The sequence below is a fragment of the Protomyctophum bolini genome (assembly GCF_963924005.1).
Source record: "Protomyctophum bolini genome assembly, chromosome: 7".
Lineage (NCBI taxonomy): Eukaryota > Metazoa > Chordata > Actinopteri > Myctophiformes > Myctophidae > Protomyctophum > Protomyctophum bolini.
This window is the reverse complement of record NC_137868.1, coordinates 15,110,243-15,138,120: the sequence shown is the minus strand read 5'-3', so window position 1 is coordinate 15,138,120 and position 27,878 is coordinate 15,110,243. Positions and strand designations below refer to the sequence as shown.

General features: G+C 43.3%; 1 protein-coding gene across 1 annotated transcript; it reads left to right on the top strand.

The window, feature by feature from the left end:
* The first annotated feature begins 431 nt into the window (after positions 1–431).
* Positions 432–25,616, top strand: stk40 (serine/threonine kinase 40). The gene is made up of 11 exons (XM_080767939.1): positions 432–652; positions 4,734–4,860; positions 5,281–5,366; positions 8,551–8,694; positions 10,322–10,546; positions 11,020–11,072; positions 16,273–16,388; positions 21,572–21,716; positions 22,112–22,231; positions 22,589–22,673; positions 25,101–25,616. The coding sequence occupies exons 2-11, from the start codon at positions 4,743–4,745 to the stop codon at positions 25,311–25,313; spliced, it is 1,305 nt and encodes a 434-aa protein (XP_080624065.1). The 5' UTR covers positions 432–652; positions 4,734–4,742; the 3' UTR covers positions 25,314–25,616.
* Positions 25,617–27,878: the final 2,262 nt, after the last annotated feature.

The following is a 27,878-nucleotide window of genomic DNA, read 5'->3' as shown; positions in this document are numbered from 1 at the left end:
AGTTGCTCATTACAGCACAGCAGCTCCAAAAGCCTCAAATGCATTTTCAGTAATGGCATGATGTAATCTTCTTCACTTTGCAACCTTCCTATTATTATTATAAATAAATAAAAACATTTCATCATCGGCGCTCAATCATTTACCAGGAGAAACAAATCGCGTCACCAGACCAGGTTCCTATTTACTGCTCAGATACGGCATTAGAGCCAGAGCCCGCCTACCGTGTCCGGTGATTTCATCACACATGACCGTTACACACAGACCGTTTCCGTATCCGCTCTAGGCCGGATCTGCTACCTCCAAAGATATAGAGATCTAATGTATTTCAGTCTAAAACACAGGGCCACTGTGATTGGCTGACAGTAGCTGTCTGTCATTGCTATAATCATGTGCGTCATTTCCGTTGTCAGGTGGTGCTTGTCGCTGTGGAAAGATGCGAGCAGGGAGACGGAGCAGAGGCTTTTCCACAGATTGTTGCTCGTTTCGGTAGCAGCAGCAAGCCGAGCAGCGGCCAAAAACGACCCCGAAACCACCATACCCCCCCCTTGGCCCCCTTTCAGTTGGAGGAACAAACGGCGTCGTTTGTGTGAGAAATGCCCCGCTTGTAACGACACGACGTGAGACTTTAAACCCCGGCGGTGTTGGGCTCGAGGTAAGAAGCGAGGTTGACGAACAAGGAACGCTTCCATCGCGCGGCCGAGAATAGCCGATCTGCAAGCTCACTATGGATCAAGAACGCTGGTCCTCGTGAGCATGTATATCGGCTATTTTTGTCCGCGCGACGTCGTCGTACGACGAAGCTTAGAAACCAGGCTAGAGAGAAAGGAGAGCTCATCGGTTATGCTATGCGATATAACTCCATAGTACGAGGGTGTCGCTTGTCAAAAAACAACAAATCTACAGTTCTATCACTCAGCGCGTTGTTAACTTGTAGATCCGTAGTGTTTTTTGCAAGCGGCACCCTTGCGCGATGGAGAATTTTAAATTAAGCTTTAGCCAGCTGGAGCTAATTTGTTTAAATGGCCTCCCGGCTGAACTGAGAGAAACTTCGCTAGCTATGTAACTTATTCGCCTCTTGCCTACACACACAATCGTGGTGTGAATAATGTACTGTGTGCTGGCCTCTGTGATATTGATGCATTCATGCTGCGTTTGGTAGTTTGCGTTCAAACACCACCAACTCCTTGTGTCGCTTGCAGTACGTGCCCCTTTGTGTGGCTGGCTGGCCGCTGTTGGCCATGGCTTGTTAAACCATGTATCCAGTAAGCTTTGTTAGTTTGTTGTACTTTCCTTTTGCATGTATCACATATATGCTTGGCGTTGTAAATCACTCGTGTAGCCCACCTTAAGTAAGATGTTATCTTCGCTGGCTGCATTTTTATGCAAACGCTGCATTCATTCAACAGTAACTTCACAATGAATGGCAATATTATGGGTGGCTGTGTCGAGACGACGTGAGGCGGCAGGCAGATAGTTATTGTTGTGGGGACAACATAGCCCCTGGCTTCCCCGATAAGCCTTACTTACTGTCTTACGTGCATAAATTGCATCATTGCCCTGCACACTCAGTCTGAGTCTGTGGTTTTATTTGGATTAACAGTACACGCTGTAACCAGATGTCTGGAGTCCCTGTGGTCATAAGATGGATCCAAGCAATACTATATCTGTCTTGATAAATATTTAGATCCAGTTGCATCATGACCTTGTGGTCTTTGCCATGTAGAGTGGTCAAGGACGTTCTGACTAGATGTAGCCAGCGACTGCAGCTATAGCTCTAGAGCTGACTAGAACTCGCTTGATTGATGGGCATGTCAACATTTCAATCAGACAATAGGATTGAAGCCCATATGACCTTCGAGCTGTAAGGGAAAGACTGTGGAAGAGAGGCAAGCCCTTTGTCCTCCACACCTGCATTTGATCAATTTATTGCCTTTCCCATAGGCTTATGTTGATAAGTGATTTACTTTTTTATATTAGATCACCATATTCATCAACTATGATGATTTCCTGTTCTGTTCTTTGGCCATATTGAAGTGTCTATTTGTAGTCTCTAAATGTTTTGATGAATTGAACAAGGTGGACCTTCTTAACACGTGTAATGCTTTTTGAGTCGTCCACTCACAGTTAACAGTCTTTGTATTGAGTTGTGCTTGGAAATTGGAATGCTGTAATTCTGCAAACTGTTAATAAATATATCAATCAATAGCTTCAAGTTTCCTTTGTTTTCTTTGTCCTTTCGGGCATTAAAACAAAGATGTAGGAGTTCCTTGCAGAGCCCGCCGAGTGGCATGCAGCCAGGGTATCTGCTACAATAGATAGTCTTGTGGGTGGATCTGCAGCCACCGATGTGGTCGTTTTGGCCTCCTAATGCTATTTACAGAGGCCACATTTTCGTGGGCACTGACAGCATGTCTATCCGCCTTTTGTGTGATACTGTGATTCAGAAACAAGTGTTTCTGTTCTCCTTTCTCTGGTACAATTGGAGGCAGATTTGTCTCGCTTGCTAGATCATCGTCTGGAGAGAGGCAGACTAGCGTCAGACAAGGCTGTCATCACACTGAAGTCATTTAGGTCAATGTGCATTAGTTAGGTACTTTGACCTCTGCTTTTTAGAGCTGTCGGAAGTTTCTTTGAAGCAGGGCATCCACTGTTGAGTGGGTAAATGTTTAAATTGCTGTGAAGTGTGGGGCACCTTCTACCCGTGAGTCACTTTACTGTTAAGGGTTCAATGTGCATGGATTGCTTAGCAAGATTTGTAAATACTAAGTGGATGATTTCCAAACTAAGGGGATATGGGTAAGTTTTCCTGGAAAATGGTGGAATTAAACGTAGCTGTGTGATGAGTTGAACTATGCATAGCTACAGATAACCCTTGGGCTGGGTGATATGAATCAATACGAAACTTTTGCCTCAATTACTATTAATGAACGATAAAGGGAAAATAGCAGCAGATCTACAAGGTCACATGATTAGTTCTAAATAGCAGTAAATCTTTGGTTAATTGCCCAGCAATATATGGCTTTGTCTGAAACTGGCTGATAATAGTATGGAAATTCTTGCCTACTGAAGCAGTTAAACATTCAATTTCAATTTATTCTGTGTTCACCCTAATCTGTCAGATGCATGGACGTCATTCAGTTGTGGCCAGTCAGACACATAGGATCATAATGATGTGTCTTATGATCATTGTCCCTTTGACTGCTTTATAATACTCTGTTACTCTCTTATTATCTGTATTTTGACTCTGGGTCACTTGTGGTTTTTTTGTGCACATAAATGTTGTCACATGAAAACCTCATCTCATCGCCCTTGGTGGGTGATGACTAGTAGTGATGGCGACAGACGGGCAAGAGATGTGATGACACTGTCTGCTGTCTGGGATCACAGAAAACCTCATGGAAGTGAGAATTCATATCGGCCCACGCTGACTTCCAAGTGCCAACTCTTCCTGCATGCCTCTGCGTTGCCAAAATGCTGACCGGCAAGTGGTGCACCAAAACTATTTTGAAAACGCAGAAGTGTTTAGGATATATAGTGTATACTTGGTAATGTAACTGTGATTTCTTTGTTCAGTTTTTCCTACTGATTAGAGAGCTGTAGGACATTTCACATCCTCATTGGTGTCATCACAATGACATTTAAACCATTTTCAGAGAGGAATTCTAGTCCATGGGAGGGAACCCCCGGGGCGACAGCTGGGTGAATCACTCCCTTCAGTTCTAGCACCACTTCCTTGTTACGGGAACCGGGGGTTGGTGGGGGAATCATCATAGAAGAACTCATTATAAGCAAACAAAGCTCAAGCTTCTGAAATCCTGGGCTGCAGGACAGGTCTACCGGTTTACTGTACTTTGTGTCACAATTTGTCACCAGTTCCTCTGGTATGCGTTTCTCCTACTAGTATAGAACGCTTTGAAATTAAAGGTTTTGGCCCTGCAATGACACGCATGTCATTTCTGAGAGGGAGGCATGCCTCACCAGCCAGGCCTAGATAAGCTGCCTGTACAGATTTTCAGATAAAACCATGCAGATTAAGAGTGGAAGGATTTTCCTGAATGCTTTGCAACAGTAAAACGCTAAAGCCGGACCTCTGTTGCAATGCTACAGAGCCTCTGCAAAATATGTCAATTGCCGAGCACTGCCACGATCATAAAATAATTTGGTGTCAGAGCAAAATGTTTTTACATAGTTGCATTTTATTATTATTTATTTATTCATTTCAATTGCAGAACATGGGGTCATGGGCCCCTTCTCAATGCTCCATGTGGAGCCTGAACCTTTAGGTGTTGCCCTTGACACCAACAGCCATCATGCTGAATGGAGTCGTAATGGCCTTGCATTCGCATTGAGGTGTTGGTAAACGTGTGGGAGGGGTGTTTAAAACAGGCTGGGAGGAGTTTCCCTGAATTTTACCCCCTTTTTCTCTTCTGTCCTTTTTGGTATTGTACCACATAACACAACCTTGCTCTCAGTCAGCCAGGACTGGAGGACAACTCCTGATGTTCTTGGTACGGACTACGGTCATTCATTTTAAAGGACTGCTATTTAAGCACATGAAAGTTTCAGTTTTGTTTGATCGTGGAGTTATTTTGTCAGATGCTCAGTTGAACTACTTTAGTCCTGGAGGTGTAGCTCAGATGAAACTGCAGACTTTGCATCCTTGCAGTCAAATGTCAGTCTTCAGTGTTTTAATTTGCCTATATCTTCATCTGATATATTTGTTCCCCCTGCAGAGCTCCAGTATGTCTAAGCGACGCTTGTCAGAGAGGGGAACTGGGGAGACCTCGAGCCGGCCCAGCAAGCTCCTATGTCCAGGGATATCTGGCAGCAATGCCAAGAGAGCCGGGCCCTTCGTCCTCGGTAAGGAAGATTTATTTAAGCCCCAAAAGGGGGGCCTGTGTGTATTGTGTATACTGTGCAGGAAAGAGGTGGGAATGGGGGGTGTCTGTGTGTGTACACATCTGAGACAAGAATGTGAAGAATTTTTCTGATCCCCTTGACATTGGTTCAAAGACATTCAGTCTGTGGCTTGAACTGGCTTCCTACCTCTTCTCAAGAAGACCTGTCTTTTCCATATTTTCAAAATCTGTCAAATCTTCAGCATTACACACTAAACGGCAAGTGTCAAAGAAAACAAGAGGCTGAAAGGTGTGAATGGCTGCATGCGCATGCAGCCTAAAATGACTTGCAGAGACCACACACTTCAGCATACCTTTTGGTCAAGCAGCTGTCTCCCCTGCTAACACCCCCCCCCCCCATATCTCACCTTTTCACTTGCAGGGCCTCGCCTGGGCAACTCACCAGTGCCCAGCATAGTGCAGTGTCTGGCCCGGAAAGACGGTACAGATGACTTCTATCAGCTCAAGGTGTGTGTGTGTGTGTGACTTTTTTGTATTCAAATGTCAATGACTTAAGGTGGTTGCAAACTGGACGTGTTTTTCGGAAAACCCACAGAAAGACGCTGCGGAAAACGGGTCCAGTGTGCATTGCAACCACCTTTACTGTAAGCTCATGGTTCAAAAGCAGTTTGAACATTCCCATCCAAACAATGTATCACCATAGTCATTTGAACCTTTGACCTCCCTAAGTACGTACCCTTGTTGTCAGTGTTCATTTTATGGCTCACACTGTTTCAGCCTGGGTCAAACGACAGGCCCCAGTCAGGCTGTTTCTTTATTGGGGCAATCCACTAATGTCTTTTTACACAAAAGTCACATTAGGAGGTGGAAAAGAATGAGAAAGGTAGCACCCTACCTGGAATGTCAACTTTTGACCTCATGCCATGTCCATGAGGTGAGTCATTCTGAGACCCCACCCCCCAGGATTGCAGCGCCTCAGTGTCTACAGCATGGCTTGTTTACTAGCAGTGGGACATGTGCCAATGTGTCAAAGCTTTAGTCCCCTCTCCCCTGCCTTTTGCCCCCAGCTGCACAGTCACACTTACATAGTTTAAATGTGCCCCCTATTTGGCTGGTGTCATTTGTGTTTTATTGAAATGATCAAATGTAAAAAATAAAATCACTATCAATTTAAGAAGTACTCGCCACTCTGCTCTCCAACTACCCCCATTCCAAAAGGTTTTGTCTCAATGAATCAACTTTCCAAAAGGTTTTGTCTCACCTTCCAACATTCTAAATCCATTTTGTCATGGAAAACATCCCCAGCTCCCAGATTGGTTATGGTGAATTATGTGACTCACTGTAAGGTAGGCAGTGTTGCCATTACTAGCCTCGGTACTCGTGAGCACATTAAAGTTCTCAGTCGCCACGACTGATTTTAGTCTTTTTGATTCCATAGAAGCCATCATCATGTCTTCTTTGGAGGCATGTTGCACAGCAAAAACATGCTCTCAATGCGTCACACATTGAGAGCTTGTAGATCGTCTATTCTCGGATAATTTAGCGCATTTGATGTGGTCAAAGGTTCAGAACATATTGTTACTAGTTTGACCCAAAGCTATATGTTCCGAAGCATCTTCCATAACATCTGTGATAGTCTCAGTCAGAAGAAAATAAAGGTTAAAGCATTAATCTGTGATTTCTTTCACCTGGTTGACGGCAGGGACAATATAATATTACTAAAACATCATCATTTTTCATATTGTGTTGATTGTTTAGGAATCAGCACTAGTGTGTGGGGCGGCTACTTTCATGCTGTCTCACAAATCGCACATTTAGCACTTCATGCAAACCTTTTCAGTCGTGAGATGTTATTTTGCTTTAATCCATGTGAGCATGCAAGCTAGTCTAATAGCAATGAGGTCTCTGTCATGCAATTCACTTCTGAAATGGGTCGTTACGTTTTGGTAGTTTAGTGATTATGGGTGGCAAAGGCGAGGCAACATAGTCAGGTGGGGTGAGTGCCCTTTTTTTTCCTTGTCCCAAAACGTCTGTGCGTGGCCCTGCAGCTGCATAGTTCAAACCCCCTGCTACATGCTAAACTATGGCCACATGCTTTTCCAGTAAAATTATTGTGCTTGCTATAATAATGGTCTTAATCTCAAGTGGCACAATCTTTCGCCCGTTTCTCATCCTTTTCAGAGTCTGTGTCAGGTAAAAAGGAAAGGAAAGGTACTATGTTTACTAGGGCTGTCAGAACGAATTTCATAATATGAAAGAAATTCGAATATTAAAAAAAATATATATATTCGAAAGTTAAAATTGCCATTCGAATGGAGCTTTTATCATTTATTAATTCTATTTAATATTTTTATTTTGTTTTATGTTATTTTATCCGCTCACTAAATGTATTGAGTAACGAATCTACCGCTGTGAAATCTCCCATCTGCACGCACGCACACACGGTCACACGCGCGCCTCGTCACCTCCTCCCTCCTCTGCACGCATGCACACACGCAGTCGCACAGCGCGCTGCAACTAAGAAGAATCACTCGCATGTTTTATTAGTACCGTCGAGTCTGTCGCATATTGTGGACAGTTTGAAAATGCGGGTCCTACGTGCATTAAACCATTAACGTTGGTCCGGCTGGTTTCATTTTGTCCTACGCGATTACGTGAATCAGCATGGCTGCGCCTGCAGTAGGCTATTACCAAAACAAACACATGGTAGGCTACTTTTGTGTTGCACATGGAAAGCAACTGAAAACGACCATGGATATATTAAAGACAGTTCCCCTGTGCTGCTGTGCACAGCGGAGATAATGCAAAACTCCAGGTACGAACCAAAACACTGACTGTCTGAAGCTGATCATCCACGACTATATCTCCAGACTAGTCCTGCAGTCCCGCAATGAAGGAAAGACAATCTCGCCTCTCACTATAGTCCACTACAATGCCATTCTAGCCTTAAAACCTACATTTATGTGTTATTCAACAATTACTTTAGCGCAAAATATAGGCATCTCTATATATCTTCATTGCTATTTACTAATGATGGCCTGTTCATCGTGACAGCATTCCGTTTAAAAAGAAAAAAGAAAAAGTTCATGATTCCTGACTAGCCTACTCACTACTCAGGCTATACTGTATCAGAAGTATACAACGTTCACTGTAAAATGCATTTGCACTATAGACAGACAACAATCTTACCGTGATGAGTGCACTGTGCTCAATAAAACAACAGTTTAAACGCTATTTTGTGCCGAAAACCTACTGAACCTACTGCTTTGTCGTTTGGAAGGGGGGGCCCTCTAGTGGACAGAACGTGCATCGTCAAAACCTTGTTATTCTGTGTATTATTATAGGCTAAATATGAGCTAAAATACAATGTAAATATTCGAATATATTCGAAAATTACAAATAATTAAGCAATGAAATTCGAATTGGATTATAGAGGTGAACTGACAGCCCTAATGTTTACCCAGGGTAACTGGACTAAGCTCAAGAACTTGTTTACAGCCAGGCCCTGCTCATAGAACATTTCATGGTAGAGGTTCAATGCCTTGTCCAAGGGCACTTCAGCGGTGGTAATTTTAACGTGCCGGTCCGGGGATACGAACTAGCGACCTTCCGATATCAAGACCACTCCGCAAACCCTTCGGCCACTGTTGCCCCGGTGACCTCTGACCTTTGTGTATGTGCCTTGTTTTAGATCTTGACACTGGAGGAGCGGGCCGACTCTGCCGGGGAGACCCAGGAGGAGAGGCAGGGAAAGATGCTGCTACACACGGAGTTCTCTCTGCTGTCCCTGCTACACAACCAGGATGGAGTGGTGCACCACCACGGTCTCTTCCAGGTACTAGTCAGGGTGGACTACTAGCAATATGGCCATCAGCCAAGGGTCTCTCACTCGTCAGAGTTGCCCTGGAGAAGAACTTAAGCTAAATGCTAAGAAAATAGAGTGCTGTGGCTTTTAACCCATTTTGACCTAAGATCAGATTCTAAAAATGTCTTCTATATCCTGACATTTTTCTGAAAAAGCTATGTTTCTATGTCAGTCGGTCTTCGATTTTTTTTTAAATTGCAGACCTACAAGTTCGTACCATGTGTCTGGGGGTGAACTATCCCATTAAGCAAACAGCATGACATCAAATGGACAATTGCACGATTCTCAAAAAAGGCTATAAGAATGATACACACAGACATGCATATTGCCTCAATGCATAAAAATAAACATGGGCTTCGTTATATAGTGACAAGAGAGAGAACATTGATACTTTATATACTAGTCTGTATTAGTCGGCACCTCTGGGTGTTTTACAAAACACACTGGCATCACCACAGTGACGTTTCAGTTTCATTCTGTAAATTGTTTCAAAACGAGTATGGACGTGCTCTTCTTGCCTCAGTAAGTCTGCATACTGTATCATCGTCATTGGGACTAATTTGCTGCTTTTGTTTTAATCAGTCTTGGTTCGAGTGGATAGGAAGGAGAGTACAACTAAAAACCCATAGACTTATTTATCTGCAGTCGTTCTCTATTCACAGCACCATCCATTCACAATGACTCACTCCCTCACCTCCTTCCTCTCTTCCCGTACGTCTCCTGCGCTAACTTTGTTATTGTGCCATCTGCCTGCTCTCTTATGTGTTGCACAAGCTCCTGTCCCACTACAGTAGTGTTCTCAGAATAGCAGCATTGAGCTGTGGCAATCTGTGATTCATGCAAGGCCCACGATATTGATTGAATTAATATAGAGCATCCCCGCTGCACTAGAAGCAGTTTGTAATGAAAGCGCGCAGAGGCCCTTTGACAACCTGATACAGAAATCAATGGAGGAGCCGTGGTTCTGCTAAGACCTTAGGCATAAGCTTGTGCAGTAGAATGACCTTTTGTTATTCATCTTCAGTTACCGCATCCCCAGTAAGGAGGGGCGGACGCCGGACGTGTTCCATTCACATCTAGAGCGTGCTACTGTTGGCTGGACTCTGGAGGCATTGTTATTGATTGCATTCCCAGGCCAGGGTCCTTCCCATGTTGAGTGGATCACTTTGATTGTGTCGTGCGCTACAGGAATCCATTCCATGTGATTCATGCACAAGCTGATTATATTAGTGATGTATATTAATCTACGGTCAATTAGTTGGTGGTGGTGGTGGTGGTGGCGTGTTATGACTTAATATAAAAAAGGCAGCTTCCACCCAAGGACATTACACCAAGTTTGTCATAGAACTGATTTAAAAATATTGGTGATCATGATTGGTGAGTCATAATTCTGGTGATTATCTTTAAATCAGTCAATGTTTTAGGGCCAAAATACATTTTATATTATGAACCCAGGATAATACACTATATAATAACTTTTGATTATTTTTTATTCTTTAAATGCCTCTTTGTATGCCTTAAAGCAATGAATAAAATGTCCGGTAGAAATAAAACCTTGCCTTGTCTTCACATTTGTCGTATTTATTAACTTTTCCAGGACCGAGCGTACGAGATAGTGGAGGACATGGAGGCCAACAAGGTGCGCAGGATGAAGAAGCGAATCTGCCTGGTGCTGGACTGCCTGTGTGCCCACGACTTCAGCGACAAGACGGCGGACCTCATCAACCTGCAGCACTATGTCATCAAGGAGAAGCGACTGAGCGAACGCGAGGCCATCGTTATATTCTATGATGTGGTGCGAGTTGTGGAGGCCCTGCACAAGGTGAGATCCATCTGACCTATAATGTATGTACGTGTGCATATAATATATACAGCAAGTACAGTACTGAAACGCTTATGATGATTTATTTATCCATATGCAATGTGTTGTGTCAACGCTTTTCAGCTGAAAATATATCTTATTTATTTTTATTTATTGCCACATCATCATGATGTATACACCTGCAGGTGTATGTACAATACTAAAATTTCACAGAATTCCATTTATTTAGTAATTCCATTGGTGAAGGTAACGGACTGATAAAAATGCAAACATGCTCAAACTTTTTGTGCCTTTCTCAGCATGGAAGGCAAATTGCATTGTTGTTGTTTCGGGTCATACATCCCTTCGATGACTCATTTCCCATGTTCGTGTGCCACTCCCAGAAATGAGATGAAAGATTGTTTTGATTGCAGTGATTCACTCAGAACAGTTTGACCAATCTTTCCTCTACTTCTCGCTTTCTCTCCCTGCAGAAGAATATTGTGCACAGAGACCTTAAGCTTGGAAACATGGTGCTGAACAAACGGTAAGATGAACTGCGATCAATCTGCCAGTCAGGCCATCTCATTGGGGCCCTAGTGCCTTCATTAGTCCTAGTTGTCAAGTTAGCCTGACAGTAAGTCGCTCACTTTAGACTCGGTCATGCATGAGAGCCCTCACAGCCAGGCCCAGCGACCTGTATCCAGTGTGCATTTGACCTTATACCCAGCAGGGGTCAAGTTCGCAGTCCCCGATCCTGGGACCACCAATGCTAACTTAAAGTCACTTTTACTGAAACTACTCTTGACTCTCCTGTCTGGTTCTCCCCCATGCCTGTGTGTTGAGTAAGACTTGATGATTCATTTCCCGCAGTCACATTCCCTGGAAGTAAGGAGGAGGAGAGGGGGCTACAACCTAGTGCAAAACAGAGGGCGAAAAAATGCATATTTGCTTTGTTCTCTGGAAACTGGCTGGTGGTAATGGGGGTCAGAGCGTGTGTATGTGCGAGCGTGCGCACACATGCAGGGGAATGGCACTGCATACACACAAACACTGGTGTGTGTGTGTGTGTGTGTGTGTGTGTGTGTGTGTGTGTGTGTGTGTGTGTGTGTGTGTGTGTGCGCACACGCGCATGAGTGCACCTCAGGTCAGAGTCCCACAAATCGGATAGGCTCTGCGGAATGCAAGCTCCTCATCCATAAAGCCCTCTCCAAACGTGCCGAGTGTGTGAGAAAGACTGAGTGAATTGGGGGAGTGTTTGGCTTTCAGCCACTCTCCCTTTTCCTCCCCCTTAAACGGCTAATTCTGCTGTAAATTCATCCAAAGAATATTCTTTGCTATAGTGAGAGACATTATGTTGGCAGACCATGTTTAAGCGAGCATTTTGTATCAGAGTGCGAACAGCTATTGCCATTTTCCTCATTTTGTGAAATGTGTTTGCAGAGAGTGCACACTCAGACGCTGGAAAAAATACCCCATAAAGCCAGTCTTTTGATACGGGGGCCACATGACTAACAAACGCACGCTCTCAAGCCTACGCATGCTTATCTAAATATACATACAGATAGACACACCTTCACAGCTAACCATGCATACATCCGACAGCATGATTGTGCATATTCACAGGTCTGTTCTATTTGTGACAGAGGCCACTCATTCTCTTGTGGAACATCACCAGTTTTATATGCATGAGTGCATGCGTTGAAAAGTAATGCTCCCATGTATGGCGTCACTTTCACACACACACAAACTCACGCATGCATACATTCACCGGCTCTCTCTACACTCTCGCTCACACGAGCACATGCACTCACTGTGACACACACAGTCAGTGCTGTAGCTCCGGTGCCCTCACCAGCAGCAGTGGTGGTGATGAAACAGGAGAGTGTTTTGGCCAGAGAGAGGGAGGGGTGGCGGAGAGCATGGAGCAGACGAGCGGAACACTCCGTCCCAGCTGGAGACAAAGGAGAGGCCTGCCAAAGGCCCCATAGCTCAGGGCTGACTCACACACCGCCATGCACGTCACACACACAGAGTCATCTCTCTGTTTACCCTCTGCTTTCTCTCTTTTCATTTGCAACCATCCCACTCTCTTTGCCTTTACTCTCCTTCCCTCTTTGTCTTTGTTTCCTCATCATTTCCTCACTCCCCACCCCACCCCCCCCCCCCTTTTTTATGTCTACCTTTTTGCCTTGAAGTTGCATTCGCTAGTGCATTTTCTGTCTCCTAACGCCAGACATGCAGAATGGGATTATAATATGGGATTAATCAGAGCAAGGACTCCCCTCTCCCTTAACCTTGTCTGTTCCTGCTGTCCTAACGTCACTCTGGGAAATTCAGCATCAATTAGCTTAGCAGTGTTAGGCAAACGATGATGAGATTTCCTCTTGCAAGGCTAGCGCACATGAAGTCGTAAGCGTTTATTTCACTCTTGAGAGTGCAAAAATGGACCCATAATGATTTTGTTGTGCAGGATGCTGTAGATCTCTCATCACGGTTGTTGACTGTGTGCATGTAAGGCTGTATCGATTTCCCTTGACATCTTAATGCTGACCGGCAGTTGGATGTGCATACATGATACACCAACACACAGTATGCAAACAAATACAGCCACACCACACCCAGGTGCTAATAGGACTTTGTCTACTGTATAGATTGCTTTCAGTTAATTGACATCAGCAGGGGTCTGGTGAGCCATCGTTTTGCCATTGTGTTGAAGATTAGCTCACACATTTGACATTTGTATGCTGCTGCCCTTGCTTTCTGCTCAACCCCCCCCCCGCCCCCTACACACACACATTTTGTCCTGTTGACTCGCTCGCTTGTTTGTCATGTTTTTGTTTGATGCTGCTGTAAAATGAGTTGGTGGCAAACCTTTCTCCAATTTGACCAAAGTGCGAGCTCATTTTGTAGTCCTGGAGACAAAAGGGCAAAACGTTGGGGGGAAAAGGCCTCGGCCTCTCGTGCAGGGCTCAAGATTAACGGCGTCCCGACGTCCCGGGGACTGTAAAATATCTATTTGGGACGTAAATGTATCTCATCCGGGACGGTTTCGGGACGAGAGGAGTTTTTACACTGAAAATGCGCATTTCGTGTGCAGCCATGAGCAGCATGAGAATTTGCCGTGCCGTCAACCAATGCTCTGTCGGACAGTATGCCTCCCGTTGACAACAACAACGCACACACTACATTCACCCAACGGAATCATAGGAATTATATTGCTTTTGCCCCGTGGATGAGACATTTAGATTGAAAAACTATCGGTTGGAAGCGTGGATAAGACCATGGTTGTGTGCCACAGAAAGGTTCCATATGGACAATTGGGGCTACACTACACCAACGTTTAACGTTAGCTTCCATGCTAGGCTTGCTAGCTGGCGTCGACATTAAATAATATGTTGGTATATATCATCTGAAGCAACAGATGTTTTATAATGCTCAGATTGTTCTGGAATTGCTGCCCCAACACTGTGGAATGCACACCCCAAAACCAAAACGCTCTCATTCCACATTGATTGTATTTATTATTATTATTTATTGATCCTTCGTCTTAGTATTCCCCCTAATAAAGTTGTTTTTATTTGTTTTCTCATGCCAACCATGTAATAGACATTTGAGTATTCATATACCTGCATTGCTGCACGTTATCTGTTGGTCTTGATCAAGTAGCCTACACCAAAATAACAAAATCCATTTGAAAATAAAAATCACTGTTCTCAGGTCGAATATTGATATGCGATTAAAATGTGATTAATTTAGATTAATTAATTACAAAGCCTCTGATTAATTCGATTAACATTTTTAACCAAGCCCTATTTTTCATCTGGGAGCATTTTGACTAAATCAGTGTATCTACAGAAGAAACATGAAGCCAAACAATTAATGTACTGCATGTATTCAATACATGCAGTACATTATTTGTTTGGCTTAATTGTATTTCTATTACAATAGGAATACTGTAACTGCCGGGGACACTTGTTGGTTTTAACTTAAATTATTTAGTTTGAAGTTGATTTGTTTTATTTACTTTGCTTTGGTATATACTTATTTTGGACACTTGTAGCCTATGTTTGGTTTACCTTTATTTTATTAATTTCACAATTTGAGTGGTGCTTTTTGTAAAAAAAAATCCCGGGACGGTATACATTTACTTCGGGACGGTTCAAATTGTATTTTGGGACGGTTCCGGGACGGTGGTGAAAAAAGTTAGTCTTGAGCCCTGCTCTCGTGTAATGCTGTTCCCAACCTCCCCCCCTCAGGATGAAATTTTACTTCTGGCCAAGAGAGAGACCCTCAGACGTTTAGCTCTTAAAGAGAGGTATTTTCGGGAATGTGCAATTTGCAAGTCCCTGTGCTTAGGATGCCCTGTACTCAACCTTGTTGCAGCTCATCACCAGGGACGGGGTTTATTTTCAGCAGGAGGTTGTGGGGAGAGTTTGGGAAGGAGGAGGGGTTGCAGTTGTGTGGCCTGTTCGCATTTCTGGTTTCCTGTGTACCGGTGGGGTCACATGACCAGGAAGCGGAGATGGTGCGGTCTCCCATGTCCCTGGGGACCCTTGCCTCAACAAGGCGAACTCATTCACCCAATCTCCGGTGCAAGAATAGAAGTCTGGGTCGTGATGCGAGCAGACAAAAGATAAAGCTGCTACTCCACAAAGGAGGCATTTTTTAAATGTCGAAGGCCCTTTAGTCCTCCACTATCTCGTACTTTCTCCAGCCTGTCTTGTGCACATGAGGCCACCATAGTGCTGCAGAGACGCATGTTGCTGTTTTCCAGCTACCCACCCAGAACATATAATTGGTTGAAAATTATTATTTAAACAGATCCTTGAGTGGAACGATCGGAGATCAGAGCATCTACGTGTGAAAGTGAGAGAGAATAGGGGAAGCTGTTGACCTCAGGTTCTTTAGAAAGCGGATGTGGGTGAGGAGTGTGATCCTGCAGGACCCAGCAGTCTGTAGAGTGTGTGTGTGTGTGTGTGTGTGTGTGTGTGTGTCACATGTATGCATTCTTAAGTTGGGACCAATTGAGTGGGTGCACTTGAAGGTGTTTGCATGTATGTGCATAATTCTAACAGCCATCCCCACCACATATACAGGTTTCCATACACTATTTGTCAGCGCAGTGCCACGCAGTCTTAGTCACCCAGGCAATTATCCCAAGCCACAAGTTGACTCACATGTTTGTCAAAGCATGGCTTTTTATTTTCTCTTTCTCTCTCTAAAGAACAAGGAGAGGCAGAATAGTCCCATAGTCCCCCTGGTTTAAAACCCTATATGATTTCACTCTGCCACACACAAACTGTTTATCTTTGAGTCAGGCAAAGAAATGGAATCAGCCCACAGTGTTTCCACAGAAACCAAATTAGCCGGACTTCCACGGTAACCTCAAAGCGCCAGTGTGTCTGGGGCACACACCGAGATATCACAGGCATGATGAGAGTAGGATGGCTCTCTTTGGATGTGGTTACAATGAGGAGCATAAGTCTCTTTCAGATACTATTGCATCTGCTGCCTCCACAAGTCGCAAGGCCCTGAGAGATCCATTAGACAAGAGAATCAAGTAGGGCTGCCGCCCTCATCCAATTGTGTCAGTTCACTACTTTGTGTGGCCTGCCTGTCACATTCTAAGCTTTCTTGCGATAGGACAAGCATTCAAGTGTGTGTGTGTGTGTGTGTGTGTGTGTGTGAGTGCAGGGAACTTGCAATTGGGGAACTCACCCATTTGTTTTCTGTTTTTAATTTAGTACTCACCGGATCACCATCACCAACTTCTGCCTGGGAAAACACCTGGTGAGTGAGGATGACCTGCTAAAGGACCAGAGAGGAAGTCCGGCCTACATTAGCCCAGATGTACTTAGTGGTGAGTACACAATGTGCCTCACACACTTCACTTTCACTTACAAAGACCACAAATATGGGATTATATCATTGTTGACAGTGTACAGTGAACACAAACATGATAGCATTCGAGGCTATTGTGAGGTAATGAAAGTACAGCAAGCTAGCGACGGTATTGATCAGTAAAAGCCCCACGTTTTATAGACATGATATTTATAGACTTGCTTTGAGGCAAACAAATTGGCTGAGGCTATGTTTCCATAGCAAACAGATGGGCTATTCAGCCAACATCACATGTTAATCTTTGCGGGTGATAAGAATGCTAGATATGTTAAGCATTTTTCAGTGTTGGCAGTCACTCACTGCGTCTTCACTGTTGATCCTGTCCTGATATGCTCCTGTTTCCACATAATGCATGGCCTTGAAAGGCAGTTGGCCCCTGTTCAGAAGGCTGAACCTGCCAAATGTGAGTCCAGCTGAGAAGCTGCGAGTTATTCGAGTGTGTTGCATAACGTCGGAGAGTCGGTCTCGTGTTTGATTGTCCGGCAATTAGGCAACAAGAATCAGGATGTGTCGCAATCGGCATGATTATAGAAAAGCTGCATTCTTTTTTTCCCCCTCCTTTCTTTTTCATTTCCTTGTAGGTTTATTAATCATGATGCTGAGCTTAGTATTTCCTTAAAGATTATGAAGCGGAGCAGACGTTCGGTGGATTTTCTTTCTGTGTTGTAAGACATACTGTTGTTCCTTTAAAACAAATTGAGCGAGGAAATACATTTTATTGTTCAGCATTATTGCATTGATTTTTGCTAGATGAGTTGAAAGGGCCCTGTATGCCGTTAAAAAGGATGTTTTAAATCCCCACGGTCCATTCATTAAAGCATTAATTACTAGAATCCTCACTCTGAACACAATTTGACAGGCAGGTGTAAAAAATCACATCAAATACATAACGGTAGTGGGTCACACACACACACACACACACACACACACACACCAAGATTTCAGTTCAAAATATTTATTTCATTTTTGTACAGGGACAAACGTTTCGGCTATCCAGTGTGGATTGGTGTGTGCGACCCACTACCGTTATTTATTTGATATGTTTTGAACAGGTAACGCACCTAAAGTCAGAGCGTGGTGGTCACATGAAGAGTAATTAAAAAAATCACACCCATGTGAAGTGAGGGGCGTCTTATCATTGTACATCATCATGACATAAAATAGACACTGCCTTTCGTGTGGACAAAAATAGACACTAAGCCCATTTGCTCAGACACATATGACTCCATTCATTGTCAAGAATTTAATGTTCGTGTAAGATGAAAATCTACACTAATAGGAGGGGCTAGCACCACATCAAAATACTGATGCCATTGCCTACACAAACAAATACCTTGCTTGCCTTCAACCAACCAGAGAAAACAATCTGTACATAGAAACCCCAGAGTGTGTTGCTATATCAGCGTAACGTGACAGACGCACAATGAAAACGGAGCTTTGGTGAGTCACGCGTCGGGTGAGTCACTGGAGGGAAACTACTCCCATTTACCTCCCCTCCCATTCCCAGCCTGTTCCTGTATGTGTGAGCGTGTTTGCATGTGTCACAAGCCTTACCATAATTGCCTGCTGCCGCTGTTGCCGCCGTACTGGCTGTGACAACACTGCTTATGGTTCTGCTCCACCCTCCGGCCCATCTCTGGCTTGCTCATCGGTGCTCCAATGATCGTAGCCACACACACATACTTTATACTGTGGCAATTGTTCAGCACCTTCTAACTTTGTTTATTTGGAAAGGTGCTTTATAAATAAAATATACTTACTTACTTACACTATTCCGTATGGCAGTGAGGTTCCTCATATGTGTGGGAAACGTCGTCGAGTAGAAAATACATTATGTTTGAGTTCCGTCTGTGTCACAGCGGCCTATTAAAGCAGCCAATGATGGAATGCACACTGTCCCCAAAATAACAGTACTAGTACGTGCAAATGTTAAACTATATAAACATTATTTTTCATTGATTTATTTGAATCCCCATAGTCTGGCAGGGTGGAGTGAGAAATGTGTTAATATAGTTTTGGTTTTATTGGCCTAAAATATTGTCTATATACATACATTCATGAATGCATTCCAAGCATTAGTTTTGCACAAAAACGCACTAAAAATGGCCATAGCTGTCATCACAAATTTTTGCTATAGATGTTTTTAGCCCAAGGAAAGTGTTTTGTGCTAAACTAATGCTTTATTCAGAATTATGAAAACCCCCTTATTTGACATGTCACATAAAGCATAATGAAATTTTGAAAATGTGATTCATGAATGTATGTATACTAGAATTTCGTGCGCGCTACGCGCGCACTCATCCCAGAGCGACTTTGCCACGCACTATGGGAAGAAATAAATGGCGGGAGTTGACTCCACATGTAGTAACGAATGGGTTATTGGAAATGTACCATTGTTTTGTCCTGAATATTTCCACAGCCTAAGTACTAAAGGATTGTGACTGTGGGACAGACATACAGTCTGACATACAATAGGCTACACGTGTGCACAGTGAATAAACAATGACCTATATGCCCAGAGTTCTTAAATTAACATAGTTGGATTTTAACAGAAAGACAATGCCATAAATCAGTCAAAGTAAGTGACAGACTCAACAGTAGCACACAGCATGCAAGGCAGCGATGCATGCATGCAAACATGTTTGTCCAGCTGAGATTTAGTGTCTCCATCTCTCTGTGGAAGAGGTTGCACATGACCTGTACGGCCACACTGAGGCGCTCCAACACAAACACAGACACAAAACAACACCACGCTGTTTGTCCAGTTGACCCAAATCAACACCAATACCTAGCCTGTTTGTCCAAAACACAGTATCTGCTGGCCACGTGTCTACTTCGCCACAACCTAATGTTAGTAACAAATGTAGGGGAGAGCCGCCAAGGTTGTAACGCTTCACGGTTGTAACATGGACGTTATATCTTGATTGGTCAACGCCACCATGACGCCATCGCGTCAGTATGTGTACAGCAACGTACTCTACGTGGCCAGGAGTTTGAAGTTTGAAGTGTTTACCTTCAAAATGCGTCTAATTTTACACCTGGAGTATATGTGTGGTACAATTTTTGTCTTTGGTGTTGGTGAATAAAAATCCACATGGATGTGTTCATGCTTATGTTCTTCATTAGTTTGCATCGTGTTTAGACGGAATTCACGTTCATTCTGGTCTGTAAGCAACTGCAAAGAAAACTTGCAAAAGCGGGTCATTTGTAACATGTGTTACAAATGGTCCGCTTCCATTCAATGCCATTATATGTAATATTTACATATTTGACATATTGGCCAATATTATATGTTCTGAAATGGTATTGTATCGTGTAGTGTATTCTGAAATTAGTTTAGGGTTGTATAACGTTGTACAACTCAATCAATCAAACGTTTGTTTAATCAATGTATTGCCCCATTGAAAAAAAAGAAATGGCCAAACTGGTACTGGTACACCCGATACTATTTAATATTTCCCTTATGTTTGATACATTTTCTTATCACATCCATGGTATGAAAACAATGCTAAGGAGTTGCTTCAATGAAATGTAATTGCTTTAAGCTGAGAACGATATGTTTAATGGTGTTTTTTAGCGTTGTTACATTTATCATGCATGCCGTTACAATTGATCCGATATGCGCAGCAAATGTAACACTGAAACAGCGTCCACGTTCGGTTGAATAACTCCCGACCTGTTTTATCAAAAAAATAACTTGAAGTGGTTTATGGTAGCTGACATGTGTAGGTCCGTTGCCTGAAAATATTACATGTGTAGCTAAACGGATCTCTGAGTAAAAGAATGAAACGTGCAAAATGTTACATCCTTGGCGGCTCTCCCCTATTAGTTTACTCACAGCACAGCACCGTCACTCCTGTCAGTTATTTCGTCCTAATAACTTGAAGTGGTTTATGGTAGCTGACATGTGTAGGTCCGTTGCCTGGAAATATTACATGTGTAGCTAAAGGGATCTCTGAGTAAAAAAATGGAACGTGCAAAATATGTTCTAAAATTGTATTGTATTGTGTAGTGTATTCTAAAATTAGTTTAGGGTTGTATAACGTTGTACAACTCAATCAATCAAACGTTTGTTTAATCAATGTATTGCCCCATTGAAAAAAAAGAAATGGCCAAACTGGTACACCCGATGCTATTTAATATTTCCCTTATGTTTGATACATTATCTTATCACATCCATGGTATGAAAACAATGCTAAGGAGTTGCTTCAATGAAATGTAATAGCTTTAAGCTGAAAACGATATGTTTAATGGTGTTTTTTAGCGTTGTTACATTTATCATGCATGCCGTTACAATTATTCCGATATGCGCAGCAAATGTAACACTGAAACAGCGTCCACGTTCGGTTTAATAACTCCCGAGCTGTTGTGTGTATTGCGTGGTTAAAAGGCCGTGTGTTTGTGTTGTAAACAACTCATGTTATGTCTGCGCACACTGTATGTTGCTATGGCTGCTGACGTTAGCATGTGTGCTATCAGGCAAAAGCTGAGATAGATATGCAACTACTACTGGGGAAAATGCCATACAAAACACAACACCTAATTTCGGAATGTTATTGTGACCTATTGAGCACAATCAGACCATCATGATTTGCTTGCTGGACCTATAATTAATTTATTAGCATTAAATGTCCACTCGCCCATCCAAAAGAAAAGCAAGATGGCTGCGACAGATTGTGAGCGCGACGGACTACGGAGGCCAGGAGGAACAGAGCTGGTGACGTAAGAGGCAGGCAGTGTTGCCAGGTTTGCGAATTGTAAGCGAGTTGCAGTGTATGCAAGTAGCGTGGTTAAATTCCTTGTTTCTCGGCGTGTTGTGGCACCCGTTTATCTGCTGGCTCGATCGTGATTTTCATAAAAGTAATATTTGCAGAGTAAATAAGAAACTTGAACGGCTAAAAAATAGGCTATGTCAGTTCGGGGAGGGTGGCGAATTTATTTTGCATATAGAGATGTGTGGTAAAAGTGTGGTTCGGTCGGAGATAGAGCATGAAGAATGAGTATGGGTACACCTTTTCACTTGTATAGTAGATACTATATACACAATATTTTAGGCCAGTAAACTTTTAACAAATATAAGTCAGTTGATCGTGACTCGTTGATCTAAACGCACTGAACTCCTGTCCTCCCGTCTTTTTCCAGGCCGACCGTACCGTGGAAAACCCAGCGACATGTGGGCTCTTGGCGTGGTGCTGTTCACCATGCTCTATGGCCAGTTTCCCTTCTACGACAGCATACCTCAAGAGCTATTCCGCAAGATCAAGGCTGCCGAGTACTCCATCCCAGAGTGAGTGTTCAGTCGTCCTGCCACTGCTTTGCATCCATGAGCGTTTTGTTGTCAAAGTGCCTTATTGCACAGCACTGGCATGCATGTATTTGGTTTTCATGACATAGGCCTGGTTATTAAACTTTTCCTTGTCAAGGACTCCCAAACTGTTATGTATTTGGCATAGGACTCCCAGAAGTGAAGATTTATGTTCAAACATTTTCCAAACATTTAACAAAAACAATTACTAATATCTGATGTACAAGCTTGCAGTGCGGCACCTTAATCGCCTACACCACACCCACTTCTCCTCTTTGCTGACTGTTGATTTTAGTAGAATCCTTCAGATAATGCTGACGGCTGTGGATGTGTAACCTTTTCCTTCCTGCGCCCCATTTCCTCTCTCCTCCTGTCAGGGATGGCCGCGTGTCAGAAAGCACCGTGTGCCTGATCCGTAAGCTGCTCGTATTGGACCCCCAGCAGAGGTTGTCTGCGGGAGAAGTGCTCGAGTCCCTGAGCGCCATCATTGCCTCATGGTGAGTGTTCCCTCTGCTGGACAATAGAATAATTACATGGAATTGTGCCACAAAGCACAAGTTATTTAGACATTGAGCAGCTTTACCATTGCTACATTGTTATGGAATTGATTGAGTTGGTTGAGAAGTATCCATTGCATTCTATCTGTTTCTATTAATAAAATAAAAGTTTGACTTAATTTGATTAATTCTATAACTTCATGTAGATGGGTTGATTCTGGCCTAGTTGTATGATTGACATGTTGCCTTGTATCATTCCCAGGTATTTATTCACTAATGTTCTACCAATGATAAATATCACTTAAAAATATACATTTTGACTTGATCTCTCTTTGTTTGTCTTTCTCTGTCTCACAGGCAGTCTGTGTCATCGCTAAGTGGTCCTCTCCAGGTAGTTCCGGACATTGATGACCAGGTCAACCACCCTGAGCATTTGCAGGAGGTAAGGGCCTAAAACCATTGTTTCTCCACTGCCCTCGACAACAAAACAAATCGATCTCTGATGCAGTACAGGTACAGGTACAAGTACAGGTGTTCAACCTAATGGAGTTCTGATTTAACCTTCTGGGAAAGCTTGCATCGAATCCGTCCTTGCGCCCTGTGCTCGAGCACTAGAGGCCTCCAATCTCAGAACCTCGTAGAAGACGGCTTCAAATGATGGATACTGAGGTTATGAGGTGGTTTCCATCTCATTACGGCATCCTCTTTGCTGCTGTTAAGCCGGCCAATAACACTCTTCTTGTTAACATAAGCTTATAGATTAATCATCATTTAGTAACATAATGTGTGAACAAGGTATGTTTGTCTCAGTTATGTCAGACAGGAATAATGCAACCTTGGCCCAAAAAGTGAGTCCTGGACATTCCCACATCATGTGTACATGCGTTTCCATGGCATTTTGAGGACATAATGAACATAAAGGACTTTAGTAGTATTTTGATTTGGCCGAGTTTGAGGTTGTTGAATAACATCTTTGTCAGTTTATAATGGGTTAATGATAATTATGGGATGTTAACGGAATATTATTCCATACATTCTGCCAATGTATACAGATGTTATAGTCCTTTAGATCTATGTTCCAGACAGTGATATTACCTGTAGAAACATTAAACCTTTCTTGGCAGTTTATTATGTAATTCGGAAACAAAGCCAATTTTAACATTTAAAGGATAATAACACAAAATAAGCGTTGAATGGGGAAAAACCTTGGCAATGCGCGATAAATAAATCTATTCATCCCGGCGGGGATTGTGATAATAATGGATTTTATTTATAACACACTTCGTTCAAAGTGTCAAGTGCTACAGTGAGCAAAAAGATTAAAACGGAAGAAACATAACATCAATAAACGAGAACACAATATTTTAAACATAAGGGCATAGCTATAAAAATTAAAAATACTTTGTTAAAAAGGAAAGTCTTAAGTCCTCTCTTAAATGAGTCAACCGACTGTGGTGCTCTCAGGTAGGCGGGGAGGGCGTTACATAATTGGGGGGCGACCGGGCAGAAGGCCCATGGTGCGCAAGTTGGTCTTGGTGGGCATTTAGTGTTTGAGGAGCGGATGTTGTGAGTTTAGGGTTAAAGGGAGACACACTGGACACGTTTTAGGAAAACCGATGGAGAAATGCAGCTAAAAATCAGAAAAACGCACTCCGTGTGCAGGGACCTTAATTCCTTGAGGTAGGAAGGAGTGTTGCCATGGATGCACTGATGGGTTAGCAGGGATATTTCTGCAATCCGCCAGTGGAGTGAGCAGAGGATGGGTGTGATGTGCTCGTATTTACGCACTCTCATCAGGAACCTAGCAGCGCTGTTCTGGATTTATTGGAGCCTTTTTAAAGGCTCTTGCTAGTGATCCCGATAAGAAGTGCGTTACAGTAGTCCAACCTGGAGGAGACAAAGGCGTGGACTAGCTTTTCAGCATCAGGCAGAGTGAGGGTGGGACGGCGTTTTCTATGTTCTTTGAAGAACTGGTAACGGTTGGTTCCTTGGGACACCATAAGTGCGCACCGCGGTACGCAACTGTAAATAAAAAAAGGATGTACCAGAGATTATAGATTTGCTTGAGCTCTTGAATGGATCCGAGACCATATTCACTGTATATGTCTGCTAGTTTGTGAATACTTTGTCTATGCCAATTAGCCCTTCGCTAAGTCCCTTCCCAACCCGTCCTTGTCCAATAGGCACGTTGGGAGCGAGGAGACGGGACAAGCTGTCCTTCTCCCCCATTGAGATGCATGTTAAATGACGGGATTTCTCCATATAAAATCGATCATTTCGTTAGCAAAACCTTCAAAATGTCTTTTGAAGGAATCTAGTCAACCAGGCCTGCAGTAGGCTATGCACTGGAGACTGGACAAATGTGCATGACATTATTTAAATTAACTAGAAATACGAGGAAATGACAGAGGGAGAAAGCAACTTTTAACGACCACCCGACCATAGTTTTCATGTTGCACGGTAGGACTACGGTCATTAGTATTATTGTCATCACCTGGGTGAGTCGTGTAACTTTCACAACGTTAAGCAGTGTATATGTTCAACTACACAGCCATGCAAAATAACACTTGACAGCTATGAGGTGACGAAAGCTTGACCTGCATAGCAACAGTTTCTAAACTATTTGGATTGGCATTGGACATTGGGATTTAGCGAAGGGCTAATTGGGGGATGTAACTGGTCTCTCAATCAACTGTAAGAAGTTGTTCTAATTTTTTTTTAGTGTCTATGCCATTTTCTGTCCCACTGTCCCATTTTGGTAATATATTTCCAAACATTGTATGAGCTATAGTTGGGCTGAATTTAGTATGGCATGTTAATATGGGCATGTTTAGCAAAATTCTAAGACATCCCTACTCTCCACCACAAGGCTAAGGTGACAGAGGAGTCCTCGCAGTACGAGTTTGAGAACTACATGCGCCAGCAGCTGCTGCTGGCAGAGGAAAAGAACACTATCCATGAGGCCAAGAGCGGCAAGCGGCAGTTCGGTAGCATCCCCCCTGTGCGCCGCCTGGGTCACGATGCTCAACCTGTCAGCCCCCTGGACGCTGCCATCCTGGCCCAGCGCTTTCTACGGAAGTAGTGCCCCACAAAAGGCTCTGGCCTCTAAGCCCTGCCCCCTCCCAGGGGCTTAGGCGCACAGAGTCCATTGAGTGCAGGGGGGAATGCTATACCCCAATACAGAACGCACCTACAGGGGTCCTGGCTCAACCCTGGGTAAAGGGGCCCCTATAGGTAAGCTTTGGGCTAAGCTAGGGGAACCAGACACGGGGGAGAGGACACCAAAAGAGAACATGCATCTTCACATCCTACGTCTGGGATCCCCCTCCTGTACAGTGAAGTCGGGAAGGCCTGGTGGAGGATCTGAACCAAAGCCACCCCCTGACCCCCCCATCCCCTCCACCCCCCCCCCCCCCCCCCAAGATCCTACCACAGTCGCTACAACAACACCCTACCTGGAGTGTTGCAGAAACTACTATGCCCTGTGTTCCATCCCCCATATACTGAGATCTTCCCTTATGTAAAACTTTGTACCCATCTTACTCTGAGCAAACCCTGAGCAATACAGGACAAGAATCATGTAGCAACCCCATCTCTCCCCAACGGTATTGCCTCAACTCAGATCAGCCTAATCACGACGGACATCACTCTGCTATACCTCCATGTTCCCCACTCCTGTCTGTCTCTTTCTCACTCTGTCTCTCTCTCATCCTGTCAGTAACAACAACTTCAAATCAATCAATCTACCTCTCTCTAGCCTGAATTATACTTGGTTGCATGCAGGTGTTGCACACTGGAAATAAGCTAAATGTACAGGCCGCGACACATTGTGAGCCTGTAGACAGTTTATTTTTTGAGCACGATGCTGGGGCGCAACAAAGTATAACTCAGGCTTACGTCTCTTCTGTTTGTAAACCATGTTCACTGTTCTTGAGAAAAGCAAAACAAGGGATTGTAAAAGGGGAGTCTAAATGCTACCATCGACGACATAGCATTACCATGTTCTGGAGGAGCAGTAAAAAAAACAACAACCTTGAGATATTTTCTAGTGGGTTACACTCACAATCTGAATAAGCTTTTTTTTTTGTTTCCTATTAACCACGTAAGTAGCATTTACCCTTTTCTATTCACAGCGAAGACGCAAAATATCAAAAATGCACATGAGGCACCCTTTGATTATATGCAGAATGCATCGTCTCTTTGCTTTTCGCTCATCCCTGTGGAAATCTATTTTTAGCATCTAGGCAGCTAGTGTCGGGTACCTGGAAGTCACAACGCCAAGAACTGAATGAGAAAACACTGTTTTACTCTCCTCTACCAAGGCATGTTTAGTAGTAACACTTCCTCAGTGCCATTACAGTAAAGATCAGGCAATGATTTATTTTTATTTTCCTTTTCTTTTTTTTCTATTGCCAAAAACCATGTCTTACAAATGATTGTTAGCCAAGGAACTATACCTCCAGCCTCGTTCAGAATCAAATGGCTTCCAGGTATTTCTACTTCCCTGTTCTATCCTTCATCAAGACGGCTCAGTGTTTTTCGGGTGTGAATGTGAACTTAATGCTTTGATTCGTCTGCAGTATCTGAGTGTATTGCATGTGTGATTTGTGGCCCAGAGTATGTCTCATACAAAGAAAGGGGTCTGAACTGCTGCAGAGTTGTGTTAAGCCTAATTTATGCCCTTGTAGAATGATGGTGTCGCTTGCCTATAAGAGCAGATTTTGTTTTTAAATCTTGTATAGCGTCTTCCGATTATTTCCCTTCCAAAGGAGTATTCTTCTATGGAAGTCTATATTCCATTATTCTCTCCTCCTGGGATATGATCTGGCTAGTCGTCATGTTTTTTCATGATGCATAAACTCCATTCTTATCTTGAGTAGCAGCCAGGTCACACTTAGGTGCTTTATCTCCTCTTTGTATTCCTTGATAAATGCCAGATTGTTAGTTAGATATGCACCCGTGTTAAGCATGGACATTAATGGCCGATTCTTGGTGAGGCATTGTGAGCTCGTAGATAAAGTAAGAAATAATCTGGCTTTACAGCAATATAACAAGTTGGTCCTATTATGTGGTTGTTGGAGAGCTTTCCCTTCCTAGTGGACTAGTGAAAGCTGAAAATGGTTTCTTTTCGGCAAGTGACACTGTGGTGCGATATGATTCATTCAAGTATGAATTAGGTTTTCAGCTCTGACATTCGCAGACGCCCCCGTTAAGCTATCCTCCATTGTTTTTTCTATCTGGCCTGCCTCAGTGGCAGACACTGTGAAAACCAGAACAGGCTTTGCTAAGACAAGGGGCTTGGTTGAATGGCTCATCCCCATCACAAATGCTTAGTGCATATTGGGTAAATATCAACTTTGAACACATTGCCTTTCTCAAGCCCCCTCTTTTAGCTTAACTTGTAAATGCTTGTATTATCTTGCTATATAGACTACCTGAGAAGACTAGCAGTAATCAATACTGTACTTTTTCATAGAGAAATTACAGGTTTAAAGTGTAGTTGTCAGGTCCTTTTGAACGTGGGATATACTCACATCTTCACCAAAGGAATTCTCCCAAACACTGCTACTAACCTGTGACTATGTTGGGCATCTCTATTCTCTATATTGCAGCTTGCCCTTGTGTGTCTGCATTAGGCTATTTAGAC